Source organism: Doryrhamphus excisus, linkage group LG20 (genome assembly GCF_037039965.1).
Source record: "Doryrhamphus excisus strain RoL-2023G ecotype Guam linkage group LG20, RoL_Dexc_Guam_v1.1, whole genome shotgun sequence".
In the NCBI taxonomy this organism is placed as follows: domain Eukaryota; kingdom Metazoa; phylum Chordata; class Actinopteri; order Syngnathiformes; family Syngnathidae; genus Doryrhamphus; species Doryrhamphus excisus.
Genome location: NC_136376.1, coordinates 15607834 through 15622979, shown reverse-complemented (window position 1 = coordinate 15622979; position 15146 = coordinate 15607834). Strand labels below are relative to the sequence as shown.

The 15146-nt window shown below is 42.3% G+C and overlaps 1 protein-coding gene across 1 annotated transcript in view; it reads right to left on the bottom strand.

Annotated features, from left to right (window-relative positions):
• Nucleotides 1–15146, bottom strand: part of itga9 (integrin, alpha 9) — a 46723-nt gene that overhangs the window by 19530 nt on the left and 12047 nt on the right. The window contains exons 11-15 of the mRNA XM_058058166.2: nucleotides 14982–15076; nucleotides 13753–13843; nucleotides 13389–13434; nucleotides 13143–13297; nucleotides 9774–9934 (exon numbers count right to left, since the gene is read on the bottom strand). Of these exons, the coding sequence (XP_057914149.2) occupies nucleotides 9774–9934; nucleotides 13143–13297; nucleotides 13389–13434; nucleotides 13753–13843; nucleotides 14982–15076 (548 nt within the window). The remainder of the gene's footprint in view (nucleotides 1–9773; nucleotides 9935–13142; nucleotides 13298–13388; nucleotides 13435–13752; nucleotides 13844–14981; nucleotides 15077–15146) is intronic.

Sequence of the window (15146 nt, the reverse complement as noted above, 5' to 3'; positions counted from 1 at the left end):
TTTGGTTTTCTCATTGACTGTCTGATCAGTTTCAGTCCCAGTTATCAAACTGGCACCAGAACTTTGCCTTTTCATCCCTGGCTGTGTAAAAGGACTGTTTATTAGCCACCTGCTGCCTGAACCGCCTATATTCTTCAAGTACATACATGTAAAAAAAAGCTTGACAAGAAGTATGCACTCGGATTTAGTTATTGAAAGAAGCAGCTCACGCCAGATGTAGGCTATTGTAGGCTGTAGAGTGTTCTGAAAAACTTCAACAAACATCCAACACGCGATCAAACATCGGTTCTGTCTGATGTTAGTGGCCGTGGTGGAGAGAGATGTTTGTCCAGCTTTGGGCATTAACCTGATAACCTCCACAAACTGTTGTCCATCAAAACACCAGTGAACCTGACACAGAGCAAACAAACAGCGTGTTTCAGAGGTTATTGCACATTGGCCCCCTTGCATAATGTCAATTTGTTAGTTGCAAGAGGAGCTTCTGTGATTTAGATGGAATATTTGAAACAAATCAAGGTCATTTGTTTTTTATGGGTTTAATTTATGAACAAACAATGCAACCAAGGGTTTGTTGAACGGACAAAAAACAAGTGATTTAAGGTGATATCGAGCAAATAAAGTCATTTTATATTTATGTGGTATCGGTCCCTTGGCAAATAGTTTTTTTTTTTTTTAATCATCTTTTTGGCTGGTTGACTTTTTTTGCCTTTATTTGCGTAAAACGGCAATATTTGACACAAATCTGAATTTAATTTGATGCATGTTTTGGAGTTCTGTAAAACAAATACATCGCTAATCCAATCCTAACCTCTTCTGCAAAAGCGAGCCTAGCAAGCTGTGTGTGTTCCAATGCGTCCCATGAGCAAATGTATATTTCCTCCTTGCAAGCAGAGCATATGAACATCACCTAACGGGCAGGAAACAGAGACTGACAGAGCTCTGTACCGTCACACATAAAGCTGTTTGACGAGTTTGTTTGAGTCTAATAAACAGCAAGGTTCTCTTCATGCAACATGCTAACTATTAGTGCTATTAAAAATCAATGTTTCATTTTATAAGCTTCCACCCAGCATGAAATTTCGAACAAAACTGACCCGCAGCACAGACCCCCAGGTTGCGGGAGGTCCCAAGACACACAGCTACATTTTCTGTATCAAATATGCAGCTCACGTAAACACAAACTACCCTCAACTTTTATAGCCTTGCATGCATCATGAAGAAGGCATTCAACATTTGACCCCTGGACAGTGAAAAGCACAGCTGGGATTCATAAAAGAGGAGAGAAAGGTACCTCACTTCGCTGCTGGAATAGGTTTACTCCTCAAACATACCAAAATCATCAGAGTTGTTATTTTTACTACATTCTATCAACAACTACTTGATTCTACGCCAGTGCTGACCACAGTTGTGTTATGTAGTATCTGAATGTGAAAGCCTGCCAATTGCCTATAAATACACAGATGTGGTCCCTCAAAGCTTTCTCACTCAACCCTCCCACATTGTTTTATTTTCCAGGAGGTATTTGCTTCTGTTCTATTCTCAGGATCACAGGATTTAATTGTGGAAATGACCCCTTTGCAGCACAGTAGCAGAAGCAAAAAGATCCCCCTCAGCGCCTCTACATTCCCTACATCTTTGACCCATCCTACCCATCTTCAGCAGCAGCAGCCCACCTTAAACCCTTCATTCATGTCTACAGTTACATGGCTGATGAAGCTGGAGTCACGTGCACTGCTGCATGAACTAAACAAATCCCCATGCTGAACAAAAAAAGGAGCAGGATCCAGATGAGATCCTTTTAAGGAAGCAGTATGGGGCTCGTAACAACGGGGTAATCAAACAGAGCCACTGCAACAAGTATCCCATAAAGCTCGTAAAGAAAGGAAATTAAATAATTCTATCCAAATAAATACTTTCATTTGGGTTTTTTTGCATGCAAGCAGGCAGTTTAATTGTAAAATAATTAATGAGTGAGCCAAAACGATGTTGTTGTTTAGAAAAACAACCCTTGGAAGACTTCCTCGCTTTGAGAGATTAACTTCCTCCAACACCGTGATAAACGTTCGACATCCATAAACAGGAAGCTCATTATCTCCATACTTGTGCAAACAGTTAAAGCTACCCAGATGCAGACTTCAATTGTTGTATTTGCACTTACTGGTTCCAATTTGGCGGCGTCAAATATATGAATAAATGATGCTGGTTCATGGTTAAATACCGGCCATTTTTAGTCAAAACATATGCATTTTAAGCATATCCCAACCACCATATGTTGTGTTTTCGTGCTGGTATGCTGGTCTCCAGGTCTCCAGGTCTCCAGCGACCAGCTTCACCAATAGTTGGTCAGAGAAACTTCCTCCCAACTCGTCAGGCCACTACCGAAATGTAACATTACACAGTTAGGAAAAGTGAATGCTAAGTGTAGCCTTCCAGTATGCTGCCTTTGTGAAATCAATGCGCCCTTGAAGGAAGTTCCGGTGATGCTTCAAATGACCAAAATACAGTAAGTATGTTATCATGAATGTGCCTATACAAAATCGTGAGAGGTTTTTCCCATTACATGCATTAATTAGATGCCGCGTTGTATCTGTTTTTATATCTTCAGAACATTGAATTTTCATCACTTTCTAAAACTGACCTAGCACGGCCAAGGCTACACTTGAAAACAGGACACGTGCTGGGAAAACAGGATGTTTGGTCACCCTAATTTTGACAGTTTATTGATAAGGAGAGGAATACGGAATAGTGATACCTTAAAACATCTTGACATCTTCAGATAACTCAAGTCATCTTAATACTTCAACGACATCCCAAGACACCTTAAGACCCGTGTCGATAACCACGTTTAATAGACATGTCTTGACAAGACGTTTTAAGATGTCTTGCCGCATGTGTCTCATGAGTATGTAATTGAAATGTTTCGAAATGGCGAGCGAGGGCCAGCTAAAAAGTGCAGTGTTTGTGTTTGAGACTGTTCCATCCCGGTGATGGAAGAAGTGTCCAGATGCTTCCTGCAGCTGATTTCGTCACTCAACGTGAAACAACTTCTGCCTCACTATTGTCATCGGAGACATTGTTTATAGGCCCCACCCTGATGAAGCTGCAGCACACAAACGCAATTGTGCTGAATTCATCCTTGAAGAGACCTCTCTGCTGGACATAAACAGATATGCAGTGTGTACATTTTCACCTTTGCTTTACGAGAGACGTTGACTGTTAATGCAGGAAGCAGAGGATCATGTTGACATAAAAAACAACAGGCATTAAGAAAAGAGAAGTGGGAAATGACAGCATGGCAATGACGGCCATGTCTCTCAGGGAAGTGCTGTGGAGACGCCAAGTGATGAAGTAATGGCAGCCTTTTGTCTTCCCCCTTCCATGGGATAACAACATTCTGCTCCCTGGAAGTTAGGGAAGCATGGCTAGAGAATCCCCTTCTTTGTGGTCAGACTTGGCCACCCATCATGTTTCCCTGCGGTGGCATCATGTTGTAGCGACACTGCCAAAATCCAGCAGAACCATTTTGCCCAGCATCCCAAGCTGCCAAAGTCAACAAATCCTCCAATCAGCACAATCTTTGGTCAGTCGTGGTATGATGATGGATTGACAACAGCAACAATAATGATCCACGGCGAGAAACAACACCTCACTAATGTCTTGATTGCACTTTTATGAGAACGACTTCAAACTTTTTTACTGTCAAGATGTCTGCTTGTTGTGCACTCCCAAAACTAGCCTGTCTCACGTTCCCTCTGGCAGGACCATGTAGGGAAATCCTGACCAAAATATTAGTCTGTTCTAAATTTAACTGGAATAATTCATCTTTACTACTTTGGGATGTAAACAGCCGACATTTCAGGACAAAGCACCGACTATTAGAGATTGCCTTTGCCATTCCCCACTCTAGATATTGTTAGAGGACATTTTAATTATATTCTTTAGAAACCATGCTTGACGTGCAGCCATGTGTGACAGGAGACAGCTGGATATGATTACCTTCCCGCTATGAGCTTTGACTGTATCAGCTCTCTTGGTAAGTGAAACCAAGGGGGCGGCATCAGGAGGAACTGCACGTTTCGGGGCAAGTCTGTATTTTGTCTATAAAGCGGCCAACAAAGCAGGCTGTGTGACAGCCGGCCTGGCTCTGGGCTTCCACGTGCCACACAATTCCCTTTCTGGGATTCTATCCGCGTGGGGACTCTTTGGGAGGTTGTTAGAAGAACTCCTGGTTTGCTTTTCTCTCGCCAGGGTTTCCTGTTTGTCTGTTAGAAGAAAGCTGCCAGGTGCCAATGACATGGAACATTTGTTTTAACTCACTTTAAGGACTGGGTTGGAAATGTGCGTATTAAACTAATCAAGGCGATGCCAGTGCATATACAATGCATATATCCAGGTTAGTGATTTGTGTGGATATGGAGCGTTTCTTCAAATCCCAAACGACCGAAACCGAAAAGGATACTATTGTAAAAGAATGCAAAACATTTTAAAATCATGTAAAAAAAATAAAGAAAGAAATCATACACCGCGACCCTCGTGAGGATAAGCGGTAGAAAATGAATGAATGAATGAATGAATGAAAACACCCTTGAAGTCATAGAATTCAGAATTGAACCACAATGTTCAGGAGTGAGAGTTCAAACCGCTGGAGACTTTTGTTCCCATTCATTTTCTACCGCTTATCCTCACAAGGGTCGCAGGTATGCTGGAGCCTATCCCAGCCCTGTCTTGGGGCGAGAGGCAGGGTACACCCTGGACTGGTGGCCAGCCAATCACAGGGCACATATAGACAAACAACCATTCACACTCACATTCATACCTATGGACAATTTGGAGTGGCTAATTAACCTAGCATGTTTTTGGAATGTGGGAGGAAACCGGAGTACCCGGAGAAAACCCACGCATGCACGGGGAGAACATGCAAACTCTGCACAGAGATGGCTGAGGGTGGAATTGAACCCAGGTCTCCTAGCTGTTGCTGGCCTACGCACTAACCACTAATCCGACTTCAGTTTGGGAAATGAGGATTAACTCTGGTACACTGCTGACAGGGGTTCTCTTATTTTTACACTTGTAAGACCATAACAAATGCTAAACTCTTGAACAGATTATTTCCATTTTAATTTCCGATGGGGAAATTTGTTTCAAAATCCAAACATATACATGACTGTGAATGCCCTTTGGGGTGCCCCCTAGGGGTTGTGCTGCAAATGTATTACAGATATCATTCAACATATGCTGAGTGATGTACGTGGATTAGTCAACGGATCTCAACCTAAAGTTACCATGATTGATAACCTAAAGTTACCATGATTGGTAACCTAAAGTTACCATGATTGGTAACCTAAAGTTACCATGATTGGTAACCTAAAGTTACCATGATTGGTAACCTAAAGTTACCATGATTGGTAACCTAAAGTTACCATGATTGGTAACCTTAAGTTACCATGATTGGTAACCTAAAGTTACCATGATTGGTAACCTAAAGTTACCATGATTGGTAACCTAAAGTTACCATGATTGGTAACCTAAAGTTACCATGATTGGTAACCTAAAGTTACCATGATTGGTAACCTAAAGTTACCATGATTGGTAACCTAAAGTTACCATGATTGGTAACCTAAAGTTACCATGATTGGTAACCTAAAGTTACCATGATTGGTAACCTAAAGTTACCATGATTGGTAACCTAAAGTTACCAATCGATATCGTTTATCCAAAAGGAACAGCAGGCCAGAGCAGTGACAAGAAGCAGTGGCTGCTGTGGTATTAATCAAGTTTGTTATACGGCTGTTGGAACAATAAAAATGGAACAATACGCATGTCCCAGTGTGTCACATACCATAGATGCCAGCGTGATGGGGAAGCAAACCAGACCAGGCACCCTACAGAGAAAACTCACTTATCAGCCATCTCATGAGACTGTTGGAATATAATCTACTAGCAAATTGGGGGGGAAAGGAAGTTAATATTGCAGCTTTCCCCCAAAAAGTGGTCAAGACCCCTGACTTTTACAAAGACTAACGACAACCAGTAACTGAATACCGTTCTTGTACCGCTTGTGCTTACATTTACACACAATTGGCTAATTGTGTTTTGCTCACAAGCTGATAGTAAAGCAAAACAATGAGAGTGAATGAAATATTCCCGACACGCCCCCTTCTGCAAACATGCCAATGTTGCTGGACTGCTGTGTTGCAAAGCAAATGTGAGTGGGACAAGAGATATAGGCCACATTGCGAGTGGAATATGGGCCAGAGCACAGTGCACGTGTTGGGGGTGTAGCATACAGTGTACTTGACAAGCTAAATTAATCGGACAACTGTTACACACACGGCTTTCGCTTCCTATTTTAGCTCCTCCTTGGAGACCGGGATGCGTCAACTGAGCTCTAAAACACTCATCAATGCCCACAAATGGACTCTTATAGCTCCTGGCATGATTTCAAAGCACACATGCGTGCGCTGGAATACAAACACACATATGACGACGGACAATTTGCCAAGGATGTACACATGCGATCAGAGTTCGCGAGGAGTGCAGCGCACCGAATAAGGGATTAGCTAAAAGGGTGTGTTTACAGAGACAAGCAATGAATGAAATGTATCAAAGCTATGCACGTACGTGTGCATGCTGACATAGTAACTATGCTACACCGAGGCAGGCTCTTTATCACTGTGTTATGATAAGACTGCACCTGTTGCTCCACTGAATATGCAGCTCATAGCTATCGCAAAAACAAGCCCATTGTTTGTTTGTTTGTTTCTTAGCTATAATAGGAGGGTGCATGTTCATATATACTAAACTGTCCAACTATCTATTGCCCAATACCATTTTTTCATGTTTAGGTGCACAGAACATCCTACAGTGGTCAGCTATGTCACTACCATTGTCATGACAGCGTGCACCCTGTATGCCACGATGCTTACTCAGTGGCTAACGGTTGTCTACCCCACATCCCAAAAGCATGGATGTTAGAATACCATCCAGACTCCAAATTGTCCATAGGAGTGAATGTGACTGTAAATGTTTGTCTGTATGTACTGTGAGTGACTGGCGACCACGACAGGGTATTGACTCTCAAAGTCAAGTGGAATAGTTGACCCAAAGTCAAGTGGAATAGTTGACCCAAAGTCAAGTGGAATAGGCTCCAGGTTCTTGTGATCCTAACCAGGAAAACCGGATGAAAAACATTTTGCATGTCCGATACATTTCCTAAAAATATTTTCACTCTACATTTTCTGACCTCTTCTGCCAAGCTCTCAAGCAACTTCACATCCAATGTTTATTCTGGAAAAACACATTGAAAGCCCAACACATGAGAAAAGTATGTCAATTGTTCCAAATCACACTGAAGAATTTCCGTGTTAAGTTGCTGGTACTGCTGACAAAATGATGCAAATTGGCACAGCACCTCTGCTCATTTTTCCTAAATGTTCACATCACATTATAGTGTCATCTGTGGCAAGTGTGTGGTTAATGTTCTTCAAAATAGCCAAACACAATCCATCTGGACGGCAGGTATGCTACAAGTTAGTGCCAATAAAAACATGTTGAAAATGGTCAACATGAAAGGTTTGCATCATTTCAGAGTGTCTATATGCGGCATACCTGCTGTTATATGCTATATATTTAAAAAAAACTGATGATTTACTGAGCAGCACGTCTAGACTTCACTTGGAACTCAGATGGTAGAAACTGATGATGTCTGCTCCAGGCCTGTGCATTATGCTGAACGAATTCAACTTAAACTGTGTCATCATTACTTTTTACTCCCAATATATTCAGTTACCAAATACAGTTGACAGTTTATCAGAGTACCTGCAAATAATACATTTTTTGAATTTGATACCTTGAGGCGAACATCCCCTATAGCTGTCACACATCACAGCTCGGAAAATCATCCATGACGTGCCGATATTCCACCAGCTTACACAAGAGTTGACACCCTGCTGAGATGCTCACCTCGCTCCTGCCTTTCTAGTATGTTTGGACTCCCAAGCGGGGCTAACTACCCACACATGAGGATAAAACTGGGGAACCGGCTGGTTTCCATTAGGATACTGTTTCTGGGGAACGGGAGGACATGGTTGGTTGATGTGGGAAGACACACAAGAAAGATGAATGACGCCCCTGGTCAGGAAGACTCTTAGAATGGGCAACAAATAGATAGATCACCTCTGATAATGCTGATTCTGGTGATATGTTTCACCTTGCTATACTGTACTAGCAACCAACACTGGACACCACCCAAAAAGGAATTGCTCCTGCTATGGCTGTGCCAATTCAAATTGGACACATTTTAGTCAGTTGAATCCCTCCCCTACGCCTGTTGCTCATGATGACCAATGAGAATTCTCTTTTCACACTACATTATCCGTCAATGTTAGCACTCAATCATGTTATTATGGAGGTGGTCTGCCCATCGTCAGCTGGGAGAGGTATGGCCTTGTGTAGGACAAACCGACTGAATAAATGATGGACGGAATGGATGAGTGGATGATTGGATTTGGGGGAAAAAAAGAAAAAAGAAAATAATAGTAAAAAACATGAAATGAAGTGTATGGTTAAACAGTCCAACATTAAGATTAAAGTGAATCTTAACCGGGCAAACGACTCTGAGTTCTTTCTGTTAAAGGGACTGCAGCTCATAGCTATCGCAAAAACAAGCCCATTGTTTGTTTGTTTGTTTCTTAGCTATAATAGGAGGGTGCATGTTCATATATACTAAACTGTCCAACTATCTATTGCCCAATACCATTTTAGAATGCACATGGCCGGACACATTGTCGACTTCATTTTCACTTCTGGTGTGATGAATTGATTTATCACCGTCCCAGGTCGAGTGTCACCAAGACAGATGTTGCCATCTTGTGACACCACTAATGTACAGTATCGCCAGTAAGATATGCCTTTATTCGTCCCTCAGTGGGGAAATTATCGCCAGTGTTGTAAATACAAAGCTGTAAGTGTGATGACAACGCTGTGCTGTTGAGATGAGAAAATGTGAGGCAGCTTGAGAAAAATAAAGAAAAACAATGATTCAGACTTACTAAGCTAAGCCAGCAAATGTACATTCATTTGAGTTGCTGAGGGCGCCAGTTGCTTTAACGTGTACGCATGAGGCATACATTATTGTAAAAGTGGGTGACGGGGGAGAGGCATGCCGTTGAAATGAGAACCCTCGGTACCCCTCCTCCTCCCCAGTAGGTAGTTCAGCCTCCCACAGAGAAAGCGCCAGGAGTGCTCAGTAAAAAAAAAAAAAATGGTAGTGAAATTTTACAAGCCTGCACAGTGGGCTTCTGTGTTAGAGTAAAGGCAAGCATGCATGGTGCCCTAAGGACGTGGACCCTCCCTGTGGATGCACTGCTTGATCACAGCGAACACAATAGTGGGACTATGTGATGACAAAGGGGAATTTGTTTGTGTCTTTTTCTGAGACATGTACACTAGAGGCTCGTAGCACCCACCCCTAGTACAGCATGACTTCACCAGCCTTCAAGCGCATGACTGTTACGTTAACCTCCTTGACTGGAGGTGGGAGGGGGGCACAATAGCTTCCGTCCAGCAGATGATGTTGCGTCCTTGATGTTTGGATGATACAATATAAACATCTCGACTAGAAAAATATGCACTTGGCCTCTCTGACCAGAGTCCAAATAAACAAAAGAAAATAGAAACAAACTTCCAAGATAAATATTTCTTAATGTGACATTGCATAATGAGAGTGTTTCCGGTTTGGGCCGATTGGAGGGAGCAAGACAGTCCAGACTTACTTTGACGTAGGCCGTGTAGCGCTGGCACGCCTCCTTGTTGATGTCCAGGCTGAGCTGTTGGCTCTTCTGGCTGACCTGAGAGCCGCTCTGAATGAAGTAGACGCGGGAAGGAAGGCTCTTTTGTCTTTTATCCACATCAGCTGTAAGGTTGTACATCAGCTCTGAAAAAGACACATACACGCTGAGTCAACTGAAGGCCATGGACCATTGTGTCAAAAGCGACATTAAATGTAGGGCTGTCCAATATCGGCCTATCTCCAGTGTTATTGGCCAATACTGACATAACAATAAGTTCATGTTGGTATCATTTTTACTGCCGATAATCGTATAATCCTATCAGTGATGATGCCGTGCGTCACACAGCAACAAGCTGAGAATTCAATTCTGGCTCTTGAAACTTTCCTTGGCTCCGTTTTGGGCTATTGAAGTGAGGAACACTATTCAAGTCAAGAAATAACTCACGGCAAAACAAGAAGGTGGTGTCCGTGTGGTGTCTTGGTGCTACATGGTGTCTTTGGGAACACTCACATCAAGAATCATGTCTATATATATTTGTCTACATATATTTATAGGTATTCAGAATTGTTTACTTCAGGTAAAAGTATAATTATAAATCTATAAAAACACGTGTTTTAAGATTTTTGTCTTTCTGGAATGGCTATATTGGATTTATATTATTTCTTATGGGAAAACTTATTCAGTGAGAGTCTGACCTTCTGGAGCCAATTAGTGATGTTAATCCAGGTTCTACTGTATAGCCAATGTTTGACTTAAAAATAATCATATTTGATAGACATCTGCCTTGCCCAGACCTAAGTGAAACATGTCATTTTGTCATCTTATTTAGTGCATTTTTACTTTATTCATAGTTTTTATGCATGCAGCATGTAAAACGGAGACCTGCTGCGTAAATTCTGTCCAAATAATTATGGTACTCAAAAATTATGGTACTCAAAAATTAAGAAAAATACACAATTGTACTCTTGCTGGTAACACATTTTGGGGAAAAAAATTTAAAGCATAAATGAGATGTTCCCTGGTCTATACCACACCCCTCCGGAAAGTTCAATAACCGAACTGCAAAAAAAACCCAAGAAGGGATTTGAGACTCTTACTCATCTCCATAGACTGAAATCCTAGGTGGTTAATAAACAGGAGCTATTTTGAGTGAGAGATGACCGACACAGCATGGAATAATAATGGAACCTAAGGTGAGAAGATGATGAAAAACCTTGTAAAAGGAAACCAATCCTCCAGCTGGTAAAGCAGAGCATGTTTTCATAACAGCCTTGTTGGTTCCACCCTTGGCATTAGTGATGGAGAAAATGAGCAAGTATTTTGAAGAGAAATCATCATAAGTGTGAGGTCAAGTTAGCGGTGTTTCTGAGAAAACTATACACAAACTCCTTGTCGTTCAAACTCCAGAACCATGAATGAATCAGCCTCAGTCTGTAGTAATTGCTTCAAGAGGGTGTTACACTGGTAAAACATGGGGAGGGGTGGCGAACACACCCCCTGAAAGACCAAACCCTACTGTTTCCTCCATACTGTAGAGGCAGAGCGCAGAGCATGAGATCATTACGGAGGAGGCAAGGGAAGGTTTCATTGTGGACGTCACCAAAGCACATGGTGCTCCACTTTCCACATGGTTTTCCAGACAGTCAAATAAAGAAGCTTTATGCCTGAGAGCTGGGATGCAGTCATTATGTAACCGTGCCTTTGCTCCCCTGGGGGTTGCAGGATGACCACACCCAAACACAGGAACAGGACAACACCTCTGCGCTCAACACCGCCGGTGTTGTGGTCAGGCCAAAGGCTAACCACACAGTGTGTCTCTATGTCCAGGCAGAATTGCTCAGTGTGACTCCTGTTTTAGACATTCCCCTTGTTCAAATGAGTAGCAAAGGGTTGGGAAGTAAGAATTTCACTTGAGCAACAACACCCGCAATTGCCAAATGACATTTTGGGCTTGTATTGAAGAACACAGTGGTAGTGACCGCTCGCTGCAACATCCAATTTCATACCGTGTGTCACAAAAGTGAATAAACTCCTCACATTTTAACCAATTTTATTACAGTGTATCTTCTCAAGTGTCAATGTGTCTGCTGGGGGTAGCGTCATGGTGTAGGACTGCATGAGGGCTGTCCGTACTGAGGAGCTGCGGTTCATCAAGGGAAACATGAAATCCAACATGTACTGTGACATTATGAAGCGGAGTGTAGGATTGCATGAGTGTAGGACTCATGGTGTAGGACTGCATGAGTGCTGTCGGCACTGAGGAGCTGCGGTTCATCAAGGGAAACATGAATTCCAACATGTACTGTGACATTATGAAGCGGAGTGTAGGATTGCATGAGTGTAGGACTCATGGTGTAGGACTGCATGAGTGCTGTCCGTACTGAGGAGTTGCGGTTCATCAAGGGAAACATGAATTCCAACATGTACTGTGACATTATGAAGCGGAGTGTAGGATTGCATGAGTGTAGGACTCATGGTGTAGGACTGCATGAGGGCTGTCCGTACTGAGGAGCTGCGGTTCATCAAGGGAAACATGAATTCCAACATGTACTGTGACATTATGAAGCGGAGTGTAGGATTGCATGAGTGTAGGACTCATGGTGTAGGACTGCATGAGTGCTGTCGGCACTGAGGAGCTGCGGTTCATCAAGGGAAACATGAATTCCAACATGTAATGTGACATTGTGAAGCGGAGTGTAGGATTGCATGAGTGTAGGACTGCACGAGTGCTGTCGGCACTGAGGAGCTGCGGTTCATCAAGGGAAACATGAATTCCAACATGTACTGTGACATTATGAAGCGGAGTGTAGGATTGCATGAGTGTAGGACTCATGGTGTAGGACTGCATGAGTGCTGTCAGCACTGAGGAGCTGCGGTTCATCAAGGGAAACATGAAATCCAACATGTACTGTGACATTATGAAGCGGAGTGTAGGATTGCATGAGTGTAGGACTCATGGTGTAGGACTGCACGAGTGCTGTCCGCACTGAGGAGCTGCGGTTCATCAAGGGAAACATGAATTCCAACATGTACTGTGACATTCTGTAGCAGAGCATGATCCCCTCGCCGAATGTCAGTTTTTCCAACATTGCACACCTTGCAAAGGAAGCTGAAGGTGAACATGATGGAAGTACCTCAAATTGATTGAGGAGAACCACAAGGTTTCTAACATCCAGCAGCTCCATCAGTGATATCATTACCAACTTTACTTTATATAGTGGTATTGTCCCTTGAGAAGATATAACAAAATGTCTGCCGAGATATGAGAAGTGTAGTCACTTTCGTGAGATACTGTATAAATAATGCAGAAATAATAATATATCACGAATCCACAGCTTTTGTCACGCTCACCTATTTGTCCAGGAAGTTGTCGTCCACGGAAGCGCATGCAGACCGTGACATGGAAGCAGTTTATGTTCGGGAGGTTCTCGTGGCACTGAGGTACAGAGATGTTGATGGACACAGGCAAGAAGATGGAGACATCCACGGTGACGACAGGCCGGGATCTTCCACCACATTGCATAGAAATAAAATGTGGATCAGGGAACACAGTCCTAGTCATTCAGTAGAAGAATTTGCAGAGTCACAGTTACTCACCTCAGTAGCACCACACTGTCTGCCATGAAAGCTCCAATTGTGACATCTGCCAGAAAAACATGCCATATAGAAATATGTCTTCATCAAATATGACATTATTCTATGCACCTGCAATTGTTAAATATCCTTATGAGTCAATCTAGTTGAGATTGAATGTCATCTCAGGAATGTTGTAAACAAGCTGCCTCTGTCACGAGCCTTTAGTGCTGCGATTGCCGGACAAAGAGGGTCAAAATTCATGACTTCGGAAGACAAATATTGAAAGTTTTTCCGTTTTCCTTGTTGAGGGTTTTTTTGTTTCCGTAATTTTATGATGTGGTTGGGAAAATTGATGAAGCCTCAATCCCATCTGATATAACCCTACCTGTGTATCCATTGCCGTCCATGTCCACGCTGCCAGATATGGACTGGCCAAACATCTGGAGACCAGGATTGACACCGCGCCCAGTTATTTTCTGTAACACAAGATACCACGCGGTAGAAAGCACAGTTCAAGCTAACATGAAAACGAAAGAGAACACTGTGTGAGACTCTTCCACTTTGCTTTGTGTTTGTTTTTCCACTGTGACAGATTTAAAACCATTTAGGGGTCGAGTCAAAGAGCAGTCATGAATAAAGAATCATTAGCAAAACATGTCAAAATATGGAATGAAGTGTCCCTAAAGTGGCCTTTTATGTAAATGTAACTCTTCCAGAAAATGGTGGCAGATCAAATTCAGTACAGGATGTAAAACAAAAACCCATTTAGTAGAAAAATGTGACTATTCTTGCCATTTTTTTTTTTTTGGAGGGGGGGGGGTCCTACAAAAAACCACAGTTTTTCAAAAATAGATTAATTAAAAAATCCTGCTGCTTGTTTAGTATAGTTAAATATATTCACATTTCAGCAAAAAAAATACAAATATGAGGCATTAAGAAGATGCATTCAAAGATGCAGTGAATGATATGCAGTATTCTACGGTGGTCATAAGGAGTCTGTAATGATACTGCAATACTTGGTGAGACGCACAAGACTTGATTGCAGAAAACACAGTTTTATATTGCAGGCATGAATTATCTCACAAAAGGCAGAATAATCCCTGGTTTACACCAAGCTAAAACTCAACTCTGAACCCACAACATCACTTCCTGTCCTCCACATCCACATTACAGCAATACATGAGCAGCATGAGTCTTATTAATGTCTTATTTTCTCTTATTATGTACTATCTTGTGTGATACAGTGTATAGATCTAATGATGTTAAAATGTATGCTCCAACTATGAAAAGAATCATACTTGGCAGACATTCACAGTTGGGTCTGGAACCAACTGACCACGAGGGATTACTGTTCTTGTAAATAAGTAACCATGAGGTCAAAGACTCAATTTTCCTTTCCAATTTCTCATGCACCACTAATTATTATTAAAGTTCAACTATTAATGGTCACGCCATTTTGAGCGTGGAAGTGCATTGCACTTTGGGGGACTTGCAATTCTCCATCACCCCAAGATTTGCTATTCAGCACTCATGCATGAATGGTGACCACATGGTTTTGATTTCCATGTCTTCCAACTGTATACGTTTATCATACACACGATGATGACGCTTTACCATGGAGTATTTGCTGATGATTCCTGTGGCATCCCCGTGGTAGATATAAACAGCTCCTCCATAGTCATCCTCTTTGGGCGCTCCGATGGCTATGTCTGCAAGGGAATACGGAGAACAACAGCACATCCATGAAATGCAGCATAACGATGACCCACTGTGTTTTTG